Here is a 20,310-nt window from a genome sequence, read left to right as displayed (position 1 = left end):
GAGCCCCCCAAGGGAGCCCCCCCGAGCAGCAGTCAGGGTCAGGCCCATGGCAAGGGGGAAAGTGCCTGGAGACGTTGGGCTACCCAGCCAGAGCAGCCCTGTCCAGGGGCGCCCGCGCCGGGACTGAGGGACGGCTGGTTCCCGCGCCCAGACTGAAGGACGGCTGGTTCCCGCGCCCGGACTGAGGGACAGCTGGCTCCCACGCCAGGGCGGAGCGACGGCTGGTTCCCACGCCAGGGCGGAGCGACGGCTGGTTCCCATGCCCGGACTGAGGGACGGCTGGTTCCCACGCCAGGGCGGAGCGACGGCTGGTTCCCACGCCAGGGCGGAGCGACGGCTGGTTCCCGCGCCCGGACTGAGGGACAGCTGGCTCCCACGCCAGGGCGGAGCGACGGCTGGTTCCCACGCCAGGGTGGAGTGACGGTTGGTTCCCACGCCGGGGCGGAACGACAGCTGGCTCCCGCGCCGGGACTGAGGGACGGCTGGTTCCCGCGCCCAGACTGAAGGACGGCTGGCTCCCACGCCAGGGCAGAGCGACGGCTGGTTCCCGCGCCCAGACTGAGGGACGGCTGGTTCCCACGCCAGGGTGGAGTGACGGTTGGTTCCCACGCCGGGGCGGAGCGACAGCTGGCTCCCGCACCGGGACTGAGGGACGGCTGGTTCCCGCACCAGGGCGGAGTGACGGCTGGTTCCCGCGCCGGGGCGGAGTGACGGCTGGCTCCCGCGCCTGGACTGAGTGACGGCTGGTTCCCGCGCCGGGGCGGAGTGACGGCTGGCTCCCGCGCCCGCACCAGGGCGGAGTGACGGTTGGTTCCCGTGCCGGGGCGGAGTGACGGCTGGCTCCCGCGCCAGGACTGAGGGACGGCTGGTTCCCGCACCAGGGCGGAGTGACGGTTGGTTCCCGCGCCGGGGCGGAGTGACGGCTGGCTCCCGCGCCTGGACTGAGGGACGGCTGGTTCCCGCGCCGGGGCGGAGTGACGGCTGGCTCCCGCGCCCGCACCAGGGCGGAGTGACGGTTGGTTCCCGTGCCGGGGCGGAGTGACGGCTGGCTCCCGCGCCAGGACTGAGGGACGGCTGGTTCCCGCACCAGGGCGGAGTGACGGTTGGTTCCCGCGCCGGGGCGGAGTGACGGCTGGCTCCCGCGCCAGGACTGAGGGACGGCTGGTTCCCGCGCCAGGGCGGAGCAACTTCTGGTTCCCGAGCCAGGACTGAGGGATGGCTGCTTCCTGCACTGGGGCAGAGCGATGGCTGGTTCCCACGCCGGGACTGAGGGACGGCTGGTTCCCGCGACGGCTGGTTCCCATGCCAAGGCGGAGCGATCCTGGTTCCCGCGCCGGGGTGGAGTGACGGCTGGCTCCCGCCCTGGGGCAGAACGACGGCTGGCTCCCGCACCGGGACGGAGTCACACCTGGTTCTGGGTCTCAAAGGGGCAGCCCTGTTGGTCTGTACGTTAAACGAAAAACCAAGCGGTCCTGCAGCACCTTAAGAGACAGACGGAAAATATCCACAGTGTCACGAGCACAGCCTGCTTCTGGGCCCCGCGTTTCAGGATGGCTGTGGAGAAATTGGAGAAGGTCCAGAGAAGGGCAACAAGAATGATGAACAGTCTAAAGAACACGAGCTAGGAGGGAAAACCGAAGGAACTGGGCTTGTTTAGTTTGGAAAGGTGAAGACTGAGGGGGGACATGAGAGCCGTTTTCAAGTACAGGCAGTCCCCGGGTTACGTACAAGATAGGGACTGTAGGTTTGTTCTTAAGCTGAATCTGTATGTAAGTCGGAACTGGCGTCAGCCACTGCTGAAACTGATCAGTTTCAACAGCGGCTGAATCTGGAGGCCAGTTCTGACTTAGGTACAGATTCAACTTAAGAACCCCAGGCGTCCCCAAGTCAGCTGCTGCTGAAACTGATCAGGGGCTGATTCCAGGAAGCCTGGGGCAGGGGCTTCCTGTAGTCAGCCACTGGTCAGTTTCAGCAGCTGCTGACTTGGGGACACCTGGGGCAGAGCAGCTGGGGTGCTGCTGGGTTGGTCCAGTGGTGCCCAGAGCGGCGCTACGGGACCAACCGGCAGTGCCCCAGCTGCTGTACCACAGGCGTCCGGAGCAAAGCGGCGGAGCACGGGAGCAGCGGGACAGCCCAGACGCGCCGTGGCTATCCTGCTGCCCTCGGGCTCCGTGGCTTTGCTCTGCTTTGCTCCCTGTCCCCCTGGTCTGCAGACCAGGGGGACAGGGAGCAAAGCAGAGCAGAGCAAAGCCGCGGAGCACGCGGCCAGCTGACAGCAGAGATGTGTCTGGGCTGTCCTCTGCCCGCGTGTTCCGCCGCTTTGCTTCCTCTCCCTGGTCTGCTGGAGACCAGAGAGAGGGAGGGCCCCGTTCGTAACTGCGGATCCGACATAAGTCGGATCCGCGTAACTCGGGGACTGCCTGTACCTAAAAGGGTGTCACAGGGAGGAGAGAGAAAACTTGTTCCCCTTGGCCTCTGAGCACAGGACAAGCAGCAATGGGCTTAAACTGCAGCCAGGGAGGTTGAGGTTGGACATTAGGGAAAAGTTCCTGCCTGTCGGGGGGTCAAACACTGGGATAAGTTGCCTGGGGGTGGGGGGAGGGTTGTGAAATCTTCAGTATCTCCAGCGCTGGAGAGCAGGTTGGCAGGCATCTGCCAGGGCTGGTCTCCATCCAGACGGGGCTGGTCCTGCTGGGAGGCCTCCACCTCTTGAGGTTGCTGCCTGCTCTAGGGTTGTTCAGCCTGGCTCCAGGGTTTGTCCCGTCTGCTCTGAGCCAGGGCGCAACTGCTCTCCAGTGACAGCCAGGGAGGAAGTGGGGAGTTCTGGGGTTTGGGGGGGCTACATGTAGGGGGGCGCTCAGTGCCCAGATGTTCCTGGTTCAATGTGACAGGAGGGAGGGAGTTTTGGGGGTTCCCACTTCCCCCACCCCCCAGTCACCCCCAGCCCCCCGTGTCCCACTTCCCCCACAACCAGTCACCCCCAGCCCCCCACGTCCCACTTCCCCCACCCCCCAGTCACCCCCAGCCCCCCACGTCCCACTTCCCCCACAACCAGTCACCCCCAGCCCCCCACGTCCCACTTCCCCCACCCCCCAGTCACCCCCAGCCCCCCGCGTCCCACTTCCCCCCCACCCCCCAGTCACCTCTGCATCCGCCACCCCAGGCCCCCCGCATCCCACTTCCCCGACCCCCCAGTCACCTCTGCCCTCCCCCACCCCCTGCAGTCCCCCACTCCCCCAATCGCCCCTGTCCTCTCCTGCCCCCAGTCACCCTGCCCTGCGCCTCGCCTGCGCTGCCACATGGGCACAGTGTGGGGGAGTCTCCACTTCCCCTTCTAGCCCTGCTGTCTGGGCAGCGACCTCAGCCCCCAGCCCGCCTCCGTGGGCAGGGCAGGCCAGCGCCATGTGGGCTTTGGAGGCCGGGCTCGCCCAGCCCCCTCCCTGCTGCCCCCCAGGCTGGCTCCCATCCCCCGGGAGCCCCACCTGGAGCCAGGGGCGGGCGCCAGCCTCTGGGTGTCTGTCGCCAAGTGGGGGCAGAGCCGGGCGGCCGGGAGGGAAAGAATCAGAGAATCAGGGAACACTAGGACTGGAAGGGACCTCGAGAGTCATCGAGTCCAGCCCCCTGCCCCCATGGCAGGACCCAGCTCCGTCTACACCATCCCTGAGAGACATTTATCTAACCTGCTCCTAAATATCCCCAGAGATGGGGATTCCACAACCTCCCTGGGCAATTTATTCCAGTGTTTGACCACCCTGACAGGTAGGAACTTTTTCCTAATGTCCAATCTAAACCTCCCTTGCTGCAGTTTAAGCCCATTGCTTCTTGTTCTATCCTCAGAGGCCAAGGGGAACAAGTTTTCTCCTTCCTCCTTATGACACCCTTTTAGATACTTGAAATCTGCTCTCATGTCCCCCCTCAGTCTTCTCTTTTCTAAACTAAACAAACCCAATTCCTTCAGCCTTCCCTCGTAGCTCATGTTCTCTAGACCTTTCATCATTCTCTTTGCTCTTCTCTGTACCCTTTCCAATTTCTCCACATCTTTCTTGAAATGTGGCGCCCAGAACTGGACACAGTACTCCAGCTGAGGCCTAACTAGTGCAGAGTAGAGCGGCAGAATGACTTCTCGTGTCTTGCTCACAACACACCTGTTGATACAACCTAGAATCATATTTGCTTTTTTTGCAACAGCATCACACTGTTGACTCATATTCAACTTGTGGTCCACTATGACCCCTAGATCCCTTTCTGCCATGCTCCTTCCTAGACAGTCGCTTCCCATTCTGTTTGTGTGAGACTGATTGTTCCTTCCTAAGTGCAGCACTTTGCATTTGTCTTTATTAAACTTCATCCTGTTACCTCAGACCATTTCTCCAATTTGTCCAGGTCATTTTGAATGATGAACCTATCCTCCAGAGCAGTCGCAACCCCTCCCAGCTTGGTATCATCTGCAAAATTAATAAGCTTCCTTTCTATGCCAATATCTAAATTGTTGATGAAGATACTGAACAGAGCCGGTCCCAAAACAGACCCCTGCAGAACCCCACTTGTTATGCCTTTCCAGCAGGATTGTGAACCATTAATAACTACTCTCTGAGTACGAGCGACGAGGAGTCCTGTGGCACCTTATAGACTAACTGAAGTGTAGGAGCATAAGCTTTCGTGGGCAAAGACCCACTTCGTCAGATGCATGTCAAGTGGGTCTTTGCCCACGAAAGCTTATGCTCCTACACTTCAGTTAGTCTATAAGGTGCCACAGGACTCCTCGCTGCTTTTGCAGATTCAGACTAACACGGCTACCCCTCTGATCTCTGAGTACGGTTATCCAGCCAATTATGCACCCACCTTATAGTAGCCCCATCTAAGTTGTATTTACCTAGTTTATTGATAAAAATATCATGCGAGACCATATCAAACGCCTTACTAAAGTCTAGGTATCCCACATCCACCGCTTCTCCCTTATCCACAAGACTCGTTATCCTATCAAAGAAAGCTATCAGATTGGTTTGACATGATTTGTTCTTTACAAATCCATGCTGGCTGTTCCCAATCACCTTGCCACTTTCCAAGTGTTTGCATATGATTTTCTTAATTACCTGCTCCATTATCTTCCCTGGGACAGACGTTAAACTGACCGGTCTGTAGTTTCCTGGGTTGTTCTTATTCCCCTTTTTACAGATGGGCACTAGATTTGCCCTTTTCCAGTCTTCTGGAATCTCCCCTGTCTGCCATGATTCTCCAAAGATGAGAGCTAGAGGCTCAGATCCCTCCTCTATCAGCTCCTTGAGTATTCTAGGTGCATTTCATCAGGCCCTGGTGACTTGCAGGCATCTCACTTTTCTAGGTGATTTTTAACTTGTTCTTTTTTTATTTTACCTTCTAACCCTCCCCCCTTCCCACTAGCATTCCCTATGTCAGTTTGGGTGGGGAGGGGCGGCAGCAGGGCTTGGGGGGCCCTAACCTCCCCCCCGAGGTCTGCCCGCCTCCCCTCCCAGGCGGGGGGGGCAGCCTGCCCCAGCCAGGCACGATCTCGGGGGGGCTGAGCGGAGCCCGGACGCGCGGCTCAGGCAGATCCGGGTCTGGGAAGGGGAAGCCGGCGGGGGCCGAGATTCCAGCCCAGCAGCTGGAAAATCCCCAGGCCACATCCTGGTTACACGCCCGGCCCCTGTCCCAGGCAGGCAACATGCGGCGAGCCCCCGAGAGCCCCAGCCCCGCCCCCAAGAGCCCCAGCCCCGCCCCCGGCAGCCTCGGCGTCCCCAGCCAGCCTCAGTGTCCCTGGCCAGGTTCTGCACCCCCCGGCAGCTCCAGCACCCCGGCCAGCTCCCGTACCCCCTGGCAGCCTCAGTGTCCCCGGCCAGCTCCCGCACCCCCCGGCAGCCTCAGCGTCCCCGGCCAGCTCCCGCACCCCCCGGCAGCCTCAGCGTCCCCAGCCAGCTCCCGCACCCCCCGGCAGCCTCAGTGTCCCCAGCCAGCTCCCGCACCCCCCGGCAGCCTCAGCGTCCCCAGCCAGCTCCCGTACCCCCTGGCAGCCTCAGTGTCCCCGGCCAGCTCCCGCACCCCCCGGCAGCCTCAGCGTCCCCAGCCAGCTCCCGCACCCCCCGGCAGCCTCAGCGTCCCCAGCCAGCTCCCGCACCCCCCGGCAGCCTCAGTGTCCCCAGCCAGCTCCCGCACCCCCCGGCAGCCTCAGTGTCCCCAGCCAGCTCCCGCACCCCCCGGCAGCCTCAGCGTCCCCAGCCAGCTCCCGCACCCCCCGGCAGCCTCAGTGTCCCCAGCCAGCTCCCGCACCCCCCGGCAGCCTCAGCGTCCCCGGCCAGCTCCCGCACCCCCCGGCAGCCTCAGCGTCCCCAGCCAGCTCCCGCACCCCCCGGCAGCCTCAGCGTCCCCAGCCAGCTCCCGCACCCCCTGGCAGCCCCAGTGCCACTCCGCCCCTCAGCACCGCCCGTGTTCAGGGGCCTGCCTGCCTCTCCAAGCACCCCAGAGGTGTCCTTCCCCTGCCAGGCAGCACGGCCCGGGCCTCAGAATGGGGCCAGGTGCCAGGACTCCTGGGGTCTCTCCATGAGACTGGGGTCAGAGTAGGGCTGGGCGCTAGGGGGCTGTAGAGATATGTGGCTGATCCCTGTGTGACCCTGTCTCTGCTCCGTGCCTCAGTTTCCCCAGCTGGGACGTGTTGGTCTGGGGGGTTGTGCGGGCATCTCTTGCTCCACACAAGCTAATTAAGAAGAGTCCCTGCCTTGCCCGCCCCTCCCCCCAGGTGCCGCGTTGCATGCTGGGACTCGTGGTCCCCTGTGGCCCGCACATCCCAGGACCACGGCAGGTCCCAGCTGACGCCCGGGGGGCTGGCGGGCGCGTGCAGGGAGACCTGGAGCCGTGCGCGGGCGCGACCCACCCTGCTGCAGCCAGGCCGGGCTGTTCCCTGCTCCCTCCCTCGGGTCATGCCCGGAGACACGTGGGGCTCCCTGGAGGCAGCTGTCCGCTCAGGGCCCGTGGGGGGGGGGGGCGGGAATGGGGGGGAGTTTCCGGCTGAGCGGGCAGAGCGAATCCTGGCCACAGCAGCTGTGCATCCTGGGGACTCTCCAATCCCAGGCGGCTCTGCTGGCCCCGCCCCGCTCGCCCTGTGGCTATAAACCCGCGCGGGGGCCGCCCTGCCCCACTGCGGAGCCAGCCGGGCACGAGGCTCTAGGGCAGGGCGCCAGCAGACTCAGGTAAGGGGCTTGGTGAGCAGCGGGGCTCCGGCGCCTCGGAGCACGGAGGGATGGGAAACCCCCCGCCCGTCCCCCCGCCAGGCCTCGCTGGAGTGGGGGGGGGGGGTGAGATCCCTGCGCTCCACCCCCCTTCATCCAGCCGGCGCGGCCAGGGGCCTCGTGTGCCCGTCGTACCCGGCGTGGGCAGGGCACTCGTGTGCCCGTCCTACCCGGTGTGGCCAGGGCCCTCGTGTGCCCGTCCTACCCGGCGCGGCCAGGGGCCTCGTGTGCCCGTCCTACCCGGCGCGGCCAGGGGCCTCGTGTGCCCGTCCTACCCGGCGCGGCCAGGGGCCTCGTGTGCCCGTCTTACCCGGCGTGGCCAGGGGCCTCGTGTGCCTGTCCTACCCGGCGTGGCCAGGGGCCTCGTGTGCCCGTCGTACCCGGCGTGGCCAGGGCCCTCGTGTGCCCGTCCTACCCGGCGTGGCCAGGGCCTTGTGTGCCCGTCCTACCCGGCGCGGCCAGGGGCCTCGTGTGCCCGTCCTACCCGGCGCGGCCAGGGGCCTCGTGTGCCCGTCCTACCCGGCGTGGCCAGGGGCCTCGTGTGCCCATCTTACCCAGTATGGCTCTGGGCAGCCTGCCCTGGGTGGCTCCCTGGGAGACTCCCCTTTGTGTTCCCTGCCTGGTCGTACAGGGTGTGATGGCAAATTGGGTTCCCCCGTCTCCTGCACCCCCGAAATGGCACGAACAGACTCCACCAGCCAGTAGAACAGGGGTGGTTTATTGCTTCTTCAGGATACAGCCCAGCACAGATGGAATCTGGTTCCAGGGCAGGCCTAGGATGCCTCAGCCCCCTTGAGATGGGGGGTCTCGGCTTCTGAACCCCCCAGCCTGTTGCTGAGGCTGCTTCCTCCATGCTCCCAGACAGAAACTAACTCACCCTCCTCCAGCCCTGCCCCCCAGCCAGGGCAGCATCCCCCTTCCTTTGTTCCTCTCCAAGGGGGGTAGCTGGTCAGACCGGTTTGGAGCCCCCCTTGCATAATGACCAGACAGCAGCGGTCGCCCAGCCCTAGCAAGGCCCCCCCACCACGTCACACAGGGGCTTGGCCGAGGTGTACCAGTAGTTCGAATTAGGAAGCCTAATCTGAAGTACCTAGTGCGGGCCGCGTGTAGCCGCGTGGAGCCGCGTGGAGCCGCGTGGAGCCTCGGGCACGGTGTCCGCACTAACGGGGATTTTAAAATGGCGGCGCCCGGGAAGATGCAAATGAAGCCTGGCGTATTTAAATCCCGGGCTTCATTTGCAAGTTCGAATGCCGACATTAGCCACCCTGGTTCGAACTAGGGGGCAGTGTAGACAGACCCTGAGAACGGGCAGCCGGGCGGTCAGTCCCGGGCATGGGGCAGAGTTTTGCTGGCCACATGGCTGTGATGTACTGGGCGTAGGGTCCAGTCGCTGGGCGCTGGGCGTGGGCGACCCCTACTGGCCTGTGTCTGTAACACTGCTCAGCGGGGGGGGCGCCCTGGGGAACCACAGGCCATGGCCCAGCCGGTTCTCACCCGGGCAGGGAAGGGGTTTGAAGAGGGGAGGGGGGGGGGGGCTTGGAGAAGGGGCAGGTTTTGGCTGGAATGACATGGAGAGAAGACTAAGCCGAGTGCTGGGGGTTCGGGGCCCTGTGGGCCCCCAGCGGTCGGAGGCTGCCTGCCCCTCACTTCGATGCCCACACGGAACCCGGGCTGGGCTGCACGGCACAGAAGCAATAACCCCCCATTTGACTGGCTGGTGGAGTCTCCTCTCGCTGTAGCTGGGGTGCAGAGTGGGGGGTCCCCGTGGCCTGCTCTTGGCACCTTCCGTCGGGCACACTCCGTGGCCCTGGCCAGCCGGGAGAGCAGCACTGACGGGCCGAGCTGGAACGCCCTGGCCCCAGGAGCAACCGCCCCACCCGCGATCGCCCTGGGCCGCTCAGCCCTGGCTCAGTTGCGCTCAGCTCCGGGATCGCCCTGGGCCACGCCCCATGAAGGCCTGGCCGGGTGGGTCCCCGAGGAGGCCTGGCCGTGCCGTGCGCTGGCCGGGTGGGTCCCTGCGGAGGCCTGGCCGTGCCGTGTGCTGGCCGGGTGGGTCCCTGAGGAGGCCTGGCCGTGCCGTGTGCTGGCCGGGTGGGTCCCCGAGGAGGCCTGGCCGTGCCGTGTGCTGGCCGGGTGGGTCCCTGCGGAGGCCTGGCCGTGCCGTGTGCTGGCCGGGTGGGTCCCTGAGGAGGCCTGGCCGTGCCGTGTGCTGGCCGGGTGGGTCCCTGCGGAGGCCTGGCCGTGCCGTGTGCTGGCCGGGTGGGTCCCTGCGGAGGCCTGGCCGTGCCCTGTGCTGGCCGGGTGGGTCCCTGCGGAGGCCTGGCCGTGCCGTGCGCTGGCCGGGTGGGTCCCTGCGGAGGCCTGGCCGTGCCGTGTGCTGGCCGGGTGGGTCCCTGCGGAGGCCTGGCCGTGCCGTGTGCTGGCCGGGCGGGTCCCTGCGGAGGCCTGGCCGTGCCGTGTGCTGGCCGGGTGGGTCCCTGCGGAGGCCTGGCCGTGCCGTGCGCTGGCCGGGTGGGTCCCTGCGGAGGCCTGGCCGTGCCGTGTGCTGGCCGGGTGGGTCCCTGAGGAGGCCTGGCCGTGCCGTGTGCTGGCCGGGTGGGTCCCTGCGGAGGCCTGGCCGTGCCGTGTGCTGGCCGGGTGGGTCCCTGCGGAGGCCTGGCCGTGCCGTGTGCTGGCCGGGTGGGTCCCTGAGGAGGCCTGGCCGTGCCGTGTGCTGGCCGGGTGGGTCCCTGAGGAGGCCTGGCCGTGCCGTGTGCTGGCCGGGTGGGTCCCTGAGGAGGCCTGGCCGTGCCGTGTGCTGGCCGGGTGGGTCCCTGCGGAGGCCTGGCCGTGCCCTGTGCTGGCCGGGTGGGTCCCTGCGGAGGCCTGGCCGTGCCCTGCGCTGGCCGGGTGGGTCCCTGCGGAGGCCTGGCCGTGCCGTGTGCTGGCCGGGTGGGTCCCTGCGGAGGCCTGGCCGTGCCGTGTGCTGGCCGGGTGGGTCCCTGCGGAGGCCTGGCCGGGCCGTGTGCTGGCCGGGTGGGTCCCCGAGGAGGCCTGGCCGTGCCGTGTGCTGGCCGGGTGGGTCCCTGCGGAGGCCTGGCCGTGCCGTGTGCTGGCCGGGTGGGTCCCTGCGGAGGCCTGGCCGTGCCGTGTGCTGGCCGGGTGGGTCCCTGCGGAGGCCTGGCCGTGCCGTGCGCTGGCCGGGTGGGTCCCTGCGGAGGCCTGGCCGTGCCGTGTGCTGGCCGGGTGGGTCCCTGCGGAGGCCTGGCCGTGCCGTGTGCTGGCCGGGTGGGTCCCTGAGGAGGCCTGGCCGTGCCGTGTGCTGGCCGGGTGGGTCCCTGCGGAGGCCTGGCCGTGCCGTGTGCTGGCTGGGTGGGTCCCTGCGGAGGCCTGGCCGTGCCGTGTGCTGGCCGGGTGGGTCCCTGAGGAGGCCTGGCCGTGCCGTGTGCTGGCTGGGTGGGTCCCTGCGGAGGCCTGGCCGTGCCGTGTGCTGGCCGGGTGGGTCCCCGAGGAGGCCTGGCCGTGCCGTGTGCTGGCCGGGTGGGTCCCTGCGGAGGCCTGGCCGTGCCGTGCGCTGGCCGGGTGGGTCCCTGCGGAGGCCTGGCCGTGCCCTGTGCTGGCCGGGTGGGTCCCTGAGGAGGCCTGGCCGTGCCGTGCGCTGGCCGGGTGGGTCCCTGAGGAGGCCTGGCCGTGCCGTGTGCTGGCCGGGTGGGTCCCTGAGGAGGCCTGGCCGTGCCGTGTGCTGGCCGGGTGGGTCCCTGAGGAGGCCTGGCCGTGCCGTGTGCTGGCCGGGTGGGTCCCTGCGGAGGCCTGGCCGTGCCGTGCGCTGGCCGGGTGGGTCCCTGCGGAGGCCTGGCCGTGCCCTGTGCTGGCCGGGTGGGTCCCTGAGGAGGCCTGGCCGTGCCGTGCGCTGGCCGGGTGGGTCCCTGAGGAGGCCTGGCCGTGCCGTGTGCTGGCCGGGTGGGTCCCTGCGGAGGCCTGGCCGTGCCGTGTGCTGGCCGGGTGGGTCCCTGCGGAGGCCTGGCCGTGCCGTGTGCTGGCCGGGTGGGTCCCTGCGGAGGCCTGGCCGTGCCGTGTGCTGGCCGGGTGGGTCCCTGAGGAGGCCTGGCCGTGCCCTGTGCTGGCCGGGTGGGTCCCTGCGGAGGCCTGGCCGTGCCGTGTGCTGGCCGGGTGGGTCCCTGCGGAGGCCTGGCCGTGCCGTGTGCTGGCCGGGTGGGTCCCTGCGGAGGCCTGGCCGTGCCGTGCGCTGGCCGGGTGGGTCCCTGCGGAGGCCTGGCCGTGCCGTGCGCTGGCCGGGTGGGTCCCTGCGGAGGCCTGGCCGTGCCGTGTGCTGGCCGGGTGGGTCCCTGCGGAGGCCTGGCCGTGCCGTGTGCTGGCCGGGTGGGTCCCTGCGGAGGCCTGGCCGTGCCGTGTGCTGGCCGGGTGGGTCCCTGCGGAGGCCTGGCCGTGCCGTGTGCTGGCCGGGTGGGTCCCTGCGGAGGCCTGGCCGTGCCGTGTGCTGGCCGGGTGGGTCCCTGCGGAGGCCTGGCCGTGCCCTGTGCTGGCCGGGTGGGTCCCTGCGGAGGCCTGGCCGTGCCGTGTGCTGGCCGGGTGGGTCCCTGCGGAGGCCTGGCCGTGCCGTGTGCTGGCCGGGTGGGTCCCTGAGGAGGCCTGGCCGTGCCGTGTGCTGGCCGGGTGGGTCCCTGCGGAGGCCTGGCCGTGCCGTGTGCTGGCCGGGTGGGTCCCTGCGGAGGCCTGGCCGTGCCGTGTGCTGGCCGGGTGGGTCCCTGCGGAGGCCTGGCCGTGCCGTGTGCTGGCCGGGTGGGTCCCTGCGGAGGCCTGGCCGTGCCCTGTGCTGGCCGGGTGGGTCCCTGCGGAGGCCTGGCCGTGCCGTGTGCTGGCCGGGTGGGTCCCTGCGGAGGCCTGGCCGTGCCGTGTGCTGGCCGGGTGGGTCCCTGAGGAGGCCTGGCCGTGCCGTGTGCTGGCCGGGTGGGTCCCTGAGGAGGCCTGGCCGTGCCGTGTGCTGGCCGGGTGGGTCCCTGCGGAGGCCTGGCCGTGCCGTGCGCTGGCCGGGTGGGTCCCTGCGGAGGCCTGGCCGTGCCGTGTGCTGGCCGGGTGGGTCCCTGCGGAGGCCTGGCCGTGCCGTGTGCTGGCTGGGTGGGTCCCCGGCTCCGGGGGGCTCAGCAGCGCGGCAGTTTGGCTCCCACTCCCCGAGAGCCCCCCTCTCTCCCCAGGCTGCCACGGGGGACTGGCTGCGGGACATGCCGGACGCAGCGCGGAGCCGGGCCCTGGGTCCGCCTGCCAGGCTGCTGCTGGGGCCGCTGGTCTGGCTGCTGTGGGCGCCGGCGGCGCTGGCTGAGGGGTAAGGACGCGTCTCCCACGGGGGCTGTGCCGGGAGCCGCCAGCCCAGGGCTCGCCCGCCGGCTCTGGAGCGCCCAGCCCCCGTCCTCGAGCCCCAGGGGGCAGCGCCCGTGGCGGGGTCTGACCCCTGGGCCCTGCGGGGCCGTTCTGCCCGCCCCGTCCCACCCCTGGCCCCAAGGGGCAGCGCCGGCCAGGGGGCAGAGCTCGCTCTGTGTGTGGGGGGTGGGAGGGCTGATCCCCCTGGTGCTGCTCAGGAGAGGGGTGAGGCAGTGGCCGGGCAGGGGGAGGGGGAACTTGGGGGTCCCCTGCTCCCCCACTACAGACAGCTGGGCCCCTCCGACTCCAGCCAGCCCCTCGGCCTTTTCCAGGAGCCCCACCCCACAGCAGCCCCTCCCTGCCTGTAACAGGGACTGGGTGGCAGAACCCCTCCCCCCCCGCTGGGCCGGGGTGCCACAGGGGGTCTGGACCCTGCTGCTTGGCCCTGCGACGCCTGGTCTGGCTGGAAGCCTGGGGGTGGGCACAGCCTGGGCAAAGGGGGGAAGGGCGACTGGGAAGGTCCAGGGCTCGGGTTTCGGAGGGCTAGGGTTAGGGGTCTGGATTGGGTCCGGGGCCCCGTTGGGGAACTGGCTCAGGGCTCCATCAGGGGGCTGGGTCAGGGCTCTGTGGGGGGCTGACTTGGGGCCCTGTGGGGGCCAGGTCAGGGCTCTGTGGGGGGCTGGCTAAGGGCTCCATTGGGGGTAGGGTCGTGGCTCCGTGGGGGACAGGGTTGTGGCTCCATGGAGGGCCGGGTCAGGGCTCTGTGGGGGGCTGACTTGGGACCCTGTGGGGGCCAGGGTCGGGACTTTGTGGGGGCTGGGTCGGGGTTCTGTGGGGGGCCGGGTTGTGGCTCCGTGGGGGGCCGCGTCGGGGCTCCGTGGGGGGCCAGGTCTTGGCTCCGTGGGGGCCGGGTCGGGGCTCCGTGGGGGGCCGGGTCGGGGCTCCGTGGGGGGCCGGGTCGGGGCTCCGTGGGGGCCGGGTCGGGGCTCCGTGGGGGCCGGGTCGGGGCTCCGTGGGGGCCGGGTCGGGGCTCCGTGGGGGGCCAGGTCTTGGCTCCGTGGGGGCCGGGTCGGGGCTCCGTGGGGGGCCAGGTCTTGGCTCCGTGGGGGCCGGGTCGGGGCTCCGTGGGGGGCCGGTCGGGGCTCCGTGGGGGCCGGGTCGGGGCTCCGTGGGGGCTGGGTCGGGGCTCCGTGGGGGGCGGGTTCGGGGCTCCGTGGGGGCCGGGTCGGGGCTCCGTGGGGGCCGGGTCGGGGCTCCGTGGGGGGCCGGTCGGGGCTCCGTGGGGGGCCGGGTCGGGGCTCCGTGGGGGCCGGGTCGGGGCTCCGTGGGGGCTGGTCGGGGCTCCGTGGGGGCCGGGTCGGGGCTCCGTGGGGGGCCGGTCGGGGCTCCGTGGGGGGCCGGTTGGGGCTCCGTGGGGGGCCAGGTCTTGGCTCCGTGGGGGCCGGGCCGGGGCTCCGTGGGGGGCTGCTCGGGGCTCCGTGGGGGCCGGGTCGGGGCTCCGTGGGGGGCCGGTCGGGGCTCCGTGGGGGGCCGGTTGGGGCTCCGTGGGGGCCAGGTCTTGGCTCCGTGGGGGCCGGGTCGGGGCTCCGTGGGGGCTGGGTCGGGGCTCCGTGGGGGGCCGGTCGGGGCTCCTTGCCGGGTCCAACCCGGGGGCCGGCGCTGTTGCAGGCGCTGGTGCGAGCGGACAGAGCGGGTGACGGAGCAGGCGGAGCTGAGCCCCCGGCGGGAGCAGGCGGTGCCCTGCGCGGAGCTGCCCCGCTACCAGCTGGCCGGCTGGCACCTCGACCCGCACAGGACGCGCCAGGCCGGTGCCCCCGCCTCCCTGTGCCACGTCTACAAGTGAGTGCCCAGGAGACCCCCTCTGCGCCCCCCCCTCTGCGCCCCTCCCCCCTGTGTGCCCCCCTCTCTGCGCCCCTCCCCCTCTGCACCCCCCCTCTCTGTGCCCCACCTCTCTGTGCCCCTCTCCCTCTGCGCCCCACCTCTCTGCGCCCCTCCCCCTCTGCGCCCCACCTTCTCTGCGCCCCTCCCCCTCTGCACCCCACCCCTGCCCCTCCCCTCTGTGCCCCACCTCTCTGCGCCCCTCCCCCTCTGCGCCCCACCTCTCTGCGCCCCTCCCCCTCTGTGCCCCCTGTCACAGGCTATGGGGCGTCCCTAGGCCCTGCCCCCCACCCACAGCCAGAGGGGACTCTCTGGCGGCAGGTAGAAGAGAAGGGTTATCGGGCCCCAGGGACCGGGGAGCAGGAGCCGCCGGCGCGGCCTGTCTGGGGGGGACGGAGGGGCCCAGAGCCCTGCCCAGCCCCCCCGGCCAGTGAGGCTCCTTCTTCCCAGCCATTGCTCCCAGCCCCAGGCAGCCCCACCCCTGCCTTGTCCTGCTTCCCGGCCCCACGGCTGTGCTGGCCCCTGGCCCTCAGGAGTGAGAGCTGGGCTACTTCCCCAGGGAGTCATCCCCAGCCGCCCCTCCTCGTGCTGCAGGGCCTGGGGAAACTGAGGCACACGCACGCCTTACCCCCCCCCCCACAGCCAGAGTAACTAGAGTCCCACTATGCCCCCCCTTCCCTCTGTGCCCCCCCGCCCCCCCCGTCTCGCCCTGTCGCTGCCTGCAGGCCCCCGGACACCAGGCCCCTGGTGTGGAACCGCACGGTGCGAGCCTGCTGCCAGGGCTGGAGCGGGCCCCACTGCACCCAGGGTGAGGAGCTGGGCACAGGGCGTTGGGAGGGGGCGGGGCCGGGGTCCTGGGGGGGCACAGGGCATCGGGAGGGGCGTGGCTGGGGTCCTGGGGGGGCACAGGGCATCGGGAGGGGCGTGGCTGGGGTCCTGGGGGGGCACAGGGCGTCGGGAGGGGGCGGGGCCGGGGTCCTGGGGGGGCACAGGGCATCGGGAGGGGCGTGGCTGGGGTCCTGGGGGGGCACAGGGTGTCGGGAGGGGGCGGGGCCGGGGTCCCGGGGGGGCACAGGGCGTCGGGAGGGGGCGGGGCCGGGGTCCCGGGGGGGGCACAGGGCGTTGGGAGGGGGCGGGGCCGGGGTCCTGGGGGGGCACAGGGTGTCGGGAGGGGGCGGGGCCGGGGTCCTGGGGGGCACAGGGTGTCGGGAGGGGGCGGGGCCGGGGTCCCGGGGGGCACAGGGTGTCGGGAGGGGGCGGGGCCGGGGTCCTGGGGGGGCACAGGGTGTCGGGAGGGGGCGGGGCCGGGGTCCCGGGGGGGGCACAGGGCGTCGGGAGGGGCGTGGCTGGGGTCCTGGGGGGGCACAGGGCGTCGGGAGGGGGCGGGGCAGGGTCCTGGGGGGCACAGGGTGTCGGGAGGGGCGTGGCTGGGGTCCTGGGGGGGCACAGGGTGTCGGGAGGGGGTGGGCCGGGGTCCTGGGGGGCACAGGGTGTCGGGAGGGGCCGGGGTCCCGGGGGGCACAGGGTGTCGGGAGGGGGTGGGCCGGGGTCCTGGGGGGGCACAGGGTGTCGGGAGGGGGCGGGGCGGGGCCGGGGTCCTGGGGGGGCACAGGGTGTCGGGAGGGGGCGGGGCCGGGGTCCCGGGGGGCACAGGGTGTCGGGAGGGGGCGGGGCCGGGGTCCCGGGGGGCGCAGGGTGTCGGGAGGGGGCGGGGCCGGGGTCCCGGGGGGGCGCAGGGTGTCGGGGGGGCGGGGCAGGGTCCTGGGGAGCACAGGGTGTCGGGAGGGGGCGGACCGGGGTCCCGGGTGGGCACAGGGTGTCGGGAGGGGGCGGGGCCGGGGTCCCGGGGGGCACAGGGCGTCGGGAGGGGGCGGGGCCGGGGTCCCGGGGGGCACAGGGCGTCGGGAGGGGGCGGGGCAGGGTCCCGGGGGGCACAGGGCGTCGGGAGGGGGCGGGGCAGGGTCCTGGGGGGCACAGGGCGTCGGGAGGGGGCGGGGCCGGGGTCCTGGGGGGCACAGGGTGTCCGGACGGGGCGGGCCGGGGTCCTGGGGGGGCACAGGGCGTCGGGAGGGGGCGGGGTCCCGGGGGGCACAGGGTGTCGAGAGGGGCCGGGGTCCTGGGGGGCACAGGGTGTCGGGAGGGGGCGGGGTCCTGGGGGGCACAGGGTGTCGGGAGGGGGCGGGGTCCTGGGGGGCACAGGGCGTCGGGAGGGGCCGGGGTCCTGGGGGGCACAGGGCGTCGGGAGGGGCCGGGGTCCTGGGGGGGGGCGGGGTGTCGGGAGGGGCCGGGGTCCTGGGGGGCACAGGGTGTCGGGAGGGGGCGGGCCGGGGTCCTGGGGGGGCACAGGGCGTCGGGAGGGGCCGGGGTCCTGGGGGGGCACAGGGTGTCGGGAGGGGGCGGGCCGGGGTCCTGGGGGGCACAGGGCGTCGGGAGGGGCGCGGGGTCCTGGGGGCCCGTTCTCCGCTGACCGTGCCCGTCGCTGTGCCCAGGCGAGGCCCTGCTGGGTCTCTGCTTCTCCACGTGGCAGTGCCAGGCCGGGCCGGGCGCCTGGAACCGGTCCCTGCTGAGCATGGCCGAGTGCTGCGGGCGCCCGTGGGGGCGCGGCTGGAAGAACGGCTCCTCCGCGCCCTGCCTGCGCTGCGCCCTGCCGCCCCTGCCAGGCGAGTGCCCCCCGGCCCCTCCCTGCCCCACGGCCGCCCCAGCGGGTCCTGCTCGCCCCGGGGCCCCGCGCTGCCCGCTGGCTCATCACTCCCCCTCCTCCGCAGGTGACCTGCCAGCCCCCTTCCTGCTCCGGCCCTCGCCCCCCACGGCCCTGCTGGGGCTGCCCCGGCCTCACCCGCGCCTCTCCGCCACCTGCGCCACCTGGGCCGGCTCGCACTTCCGCAGCTTCGACGGGACGCACTTCCGCTTCCCCGGCGCCTGCACCTACCGCCTGGCCGCCGACGCCGAGGGCACCTGGGCCGTGCACATCTCGGGGCCCGGGGCCTGCGCGCCCCCCGGGCCCTGCCCCCGGGTAGCGTCCGCTGGGCCTCCGGGGCCAGCTGGGGGGGCTGGGACGGGCCGGGGGTCCCCTGGGAACTGCCCCCGGGTAGCGTCCCCCGGGCCTCCGGGGCCAGCTGGGGGGGGCTGGGAGGGGGCGGGGGTCCCCCGGGCCCTGCCCCCGGGTAGCGTCCGCCGGGCCTCCGGGGCCAGCTGGGGGGCTGGGAGGGGCCGGGGGTCCCCCGGGCACTGCCCCCGGGTAGCGTCCACCGGGCCTCTGGGGCCAGCTGGGGGGGGCTGGGACGGGCCGGGGGTCCCCTGGGAACTGCCCCCGGGTAGCGTCCGCCGGGCCTCCGGGGCCAGCTGGGGGGCTGGGAGGGGCCGGGGGTCCCCTGGGAACTGCCCCCGGGTAGCGTCCTCCGGGCCTCTGGGGCCAGCTGGGGGCTGGGAGGGGGCGGGGGTCCCCCGGGCACTGCCCCCGGGTAGCGTCCCCCGGGCCTCCGGGGCCAGCTGGGGGGGCTGGGAGGGGCCGGGGGTCCCCTGGGAACTGCCCCTGGGTAGCGTCTGCCGGGCCTCCGGGGCCAGCTGGGGGGAGAAACGCTGGGAGGGGCTGGGGGGTGCCAGGAAGCCTGGGGGCAGAATCCCGTTCCCCCCAGAGCTCCGGGCACAAGGCCCTGCGGGCGGAGGAGTTCAGCCAGGCCCGCCTGGGCCCCGGGGCCGCTGTGGGGCGCCGTGGTGTGTGGGGAGCCCCCGACCCCGCACCCTCCGGCAGGGTCTCTTGCTGCTCCGAGGTGCAGCGCAGCGCGGGCTCCATGTGGACACAGGGGGATGGGCTGAGCCTCAGTTCCCTGGGGGGAGGGGTTCACAGGCCCCTGAACCCCCTGTACAGTTCTAGGTCTGCTCTCGCTCACTCCCCCCGCAGGGCGTCCCTGCACTGCCCCCTCGCTCACTCCCCCCCGCAGGGCGTCCCTGCACTGCCCTCTCGCTCACTCCCCCCCCCGCAGGGCGTCCCTGCACTGCCCTCTCGCTCACTCCCCCCCCCGCAGGGCGTCCCTGCACTGCCCCCTCGCTCACTCCCCCCCCGCAGGGCGTCCCTGCACTGCCCCCTCGCTCACTCCCCCCCGCAGGGCGTCCCTGCACTGCCCTCTCGCTCACTCCCCCCCCCGCAGGGCGTCCCTGCACTGCCCCCTCGCTCACTCCCCCCCGCAGGGCGTCCCTGCACTGCCCTCTCGCTCACTCCCCCCCCGCAGGGCGTCCCTGCACTGCCCTCTCGCTCACTCCCCCCGCCGAGGGCGTCCCTGCACTGCCCCCTCGCTCACTCCCCCCCCCGCAGGGCGTCCCTGCACTGCCCCCTCGCTCACTCCCCCCGCAGGGCGTCCCTGCACTGCCCTCTCGCTCACTCCCCCCCCGCAGGGCGTCCCTGCACTGCCCCCTCGCTCACTCCCCCGCCAGGGCGTCCCTGCACTGCCCTCTCGCTCACTCCCCCCCCGCAGGGCGTCCCTGCACTGCCCTCTCGCTCACTCCCCCCGCAGGGGCGTCCCTGCACTGCCCTCTCGCTCACTCCCCCCGCAGGGCGTCCCTGCACTGCCCCCTCGCTCACTCCCCCCCCCCGCAGGGCGTCCCTGCACTGCCCTCTCGCTCACTCCCCCCCCCGCAGGGCGTCCCTGCACTGCCCTCTCGCTCACTCCCCCCCCCCCCGCAGGGCGTCCCTGCACTGCCCTCTCGCTCACTCCCCCCCGCCCCAGGGCGTCCCTGCACTGCCCTCTCGCTCACTCCCCCCCCCCCCCGCAGGGCGTCCCTGCACTGCCCTCTCCTCCTCCCCCCCCCGCAGGGCGTCCCTGCACTGCCCTCTCGCTCACTCCCCCCGCAGGGCGTCCCTGCACTGCCCTCTCGCTCACTCCCCCCCCGCAGGGCGTCCCTGCACTGCCCTCTCGCTCACTCCCCCCCCCAGGGCGTCCCTGCACTGCCCCCTCGCTCACTCCCCCGCAGGGCGTCCCTGCACTGCCCTCTCGCTCCTCCCCCCCGCAGGGCGTCCCTGCACTGCCCTCTCGCTCACTCCCCCCCCCGCAGGGCGTCCCTGCACTGCCCTCTCGCTCACTCCCCCCCCCCGCAGGGCGTCCCTGCACTGCCCTCTGCTCCACTCCCCCCCCCGCAGGGCGTCCCTGCACTGCCCCCTCGCTCACTCCCCCCCCGCAGGGCGTCCCTGCACTGCCCTCTCGCTCACTCCCCCCCCAGGGCGTCCCTGCACTGCCCTCTCGCTCACTCCCCCCCCGCAGGGCGTCCCTGCACTGCCCCCTCGCTCACTCCCCCCCCCCCGCAGGGCGTCCCTGCACTGCCCTCTCGCTCACTCCCCCCCCCGCAGGGCGTCCCTGCACTGCCCTCTCGCTCACTCCCCCCCCCGCCGTCCCTCACCGCCCCTCGCTCACTCCCCCCCGCAGGGCGTCCCTGCACTGCCCTCTCGCTCACTCCCCCCCGCAGGGCGTCCCTGCACTGCCCTCTCGCTCACTCCCCCCCCCGCAGGGCGTCCCTGCAGTGCCCTCTCGCTCACTCCCCCCCCGCAGGGCGTCCCTGCACTGCCCTCTCGCTCACTCCCCCCCGCAGGGCGTCCCTGCACTGCCCCCTCGCTCACTCCCCCCCCGCAGGGCGTCCCTGCACTGCCCTCTCGCTCACTCCCCCCCGCAGGGCGTCCCTGCACTGCCCTCTCGCTCACTCCCCCCCCCGCAGGGCGTCCCTGCACTGCCCTCTCGCTCACTCCCCCCCCCGCAGGGCGTCCCTGCACTGCCCTCTCGCTCACTCCCCCCCCGCAGGGCGTCCCTGCACTGCCCTCTCGCTCACTCCCCCCCCGCAGGGCGTCCCTGCA

General features: G+C 71.9%; 1 protein-coding gene across 1 annotated transcript in view; it reads left to right on the top strand.

The window, feature by feature from the left end:
• Positions 1-12,433: 12,433 nt before the first annotated feature.
• The window catches only part of LOC102446201 (SCO-spondin-like), a 197,416-nt gene continuing 189,539 nt past the window's right edge, over positions 12,434-20,310 (top strand). The window contains 5 exon segments of the mRNA XM_089775973.1: positions 12,434-12,558; positions 14,262-14,432; positions 15,197-15,279; positions 16,961-17,180; positions 17,316-17,484. Coding sequence (XP_089632099.1) covers positions 12,458-12,558; positions 14,262-14,432; positions 15,197-15,279; positions 16,961-17,180; positions 17,316-17,484 — 744 coding nt within the window. The 5' untranslated portion in view covers positions 12,434-12,457.

This window comes from Pelodiscus sinensis, chromosome 2 (genome assembly GCF_052426305.1).
Source record: "Pelodiscus sinensis isolate ZL-2025 chromosome 2, ASM5242630v1, whole genome shotgun sequence".
NCBI classification, from domain to species: Eukaryota; Metazoa; Chordata; order Testudines; family Trionychidae; genus Pelodiscus; species Pelodiscus sinensis.
The sequence above is the reverse complement of the archived record's forward strand: the minus strand, read 5'-3'. Positions and strand labels throughout refer to the sequence as shown.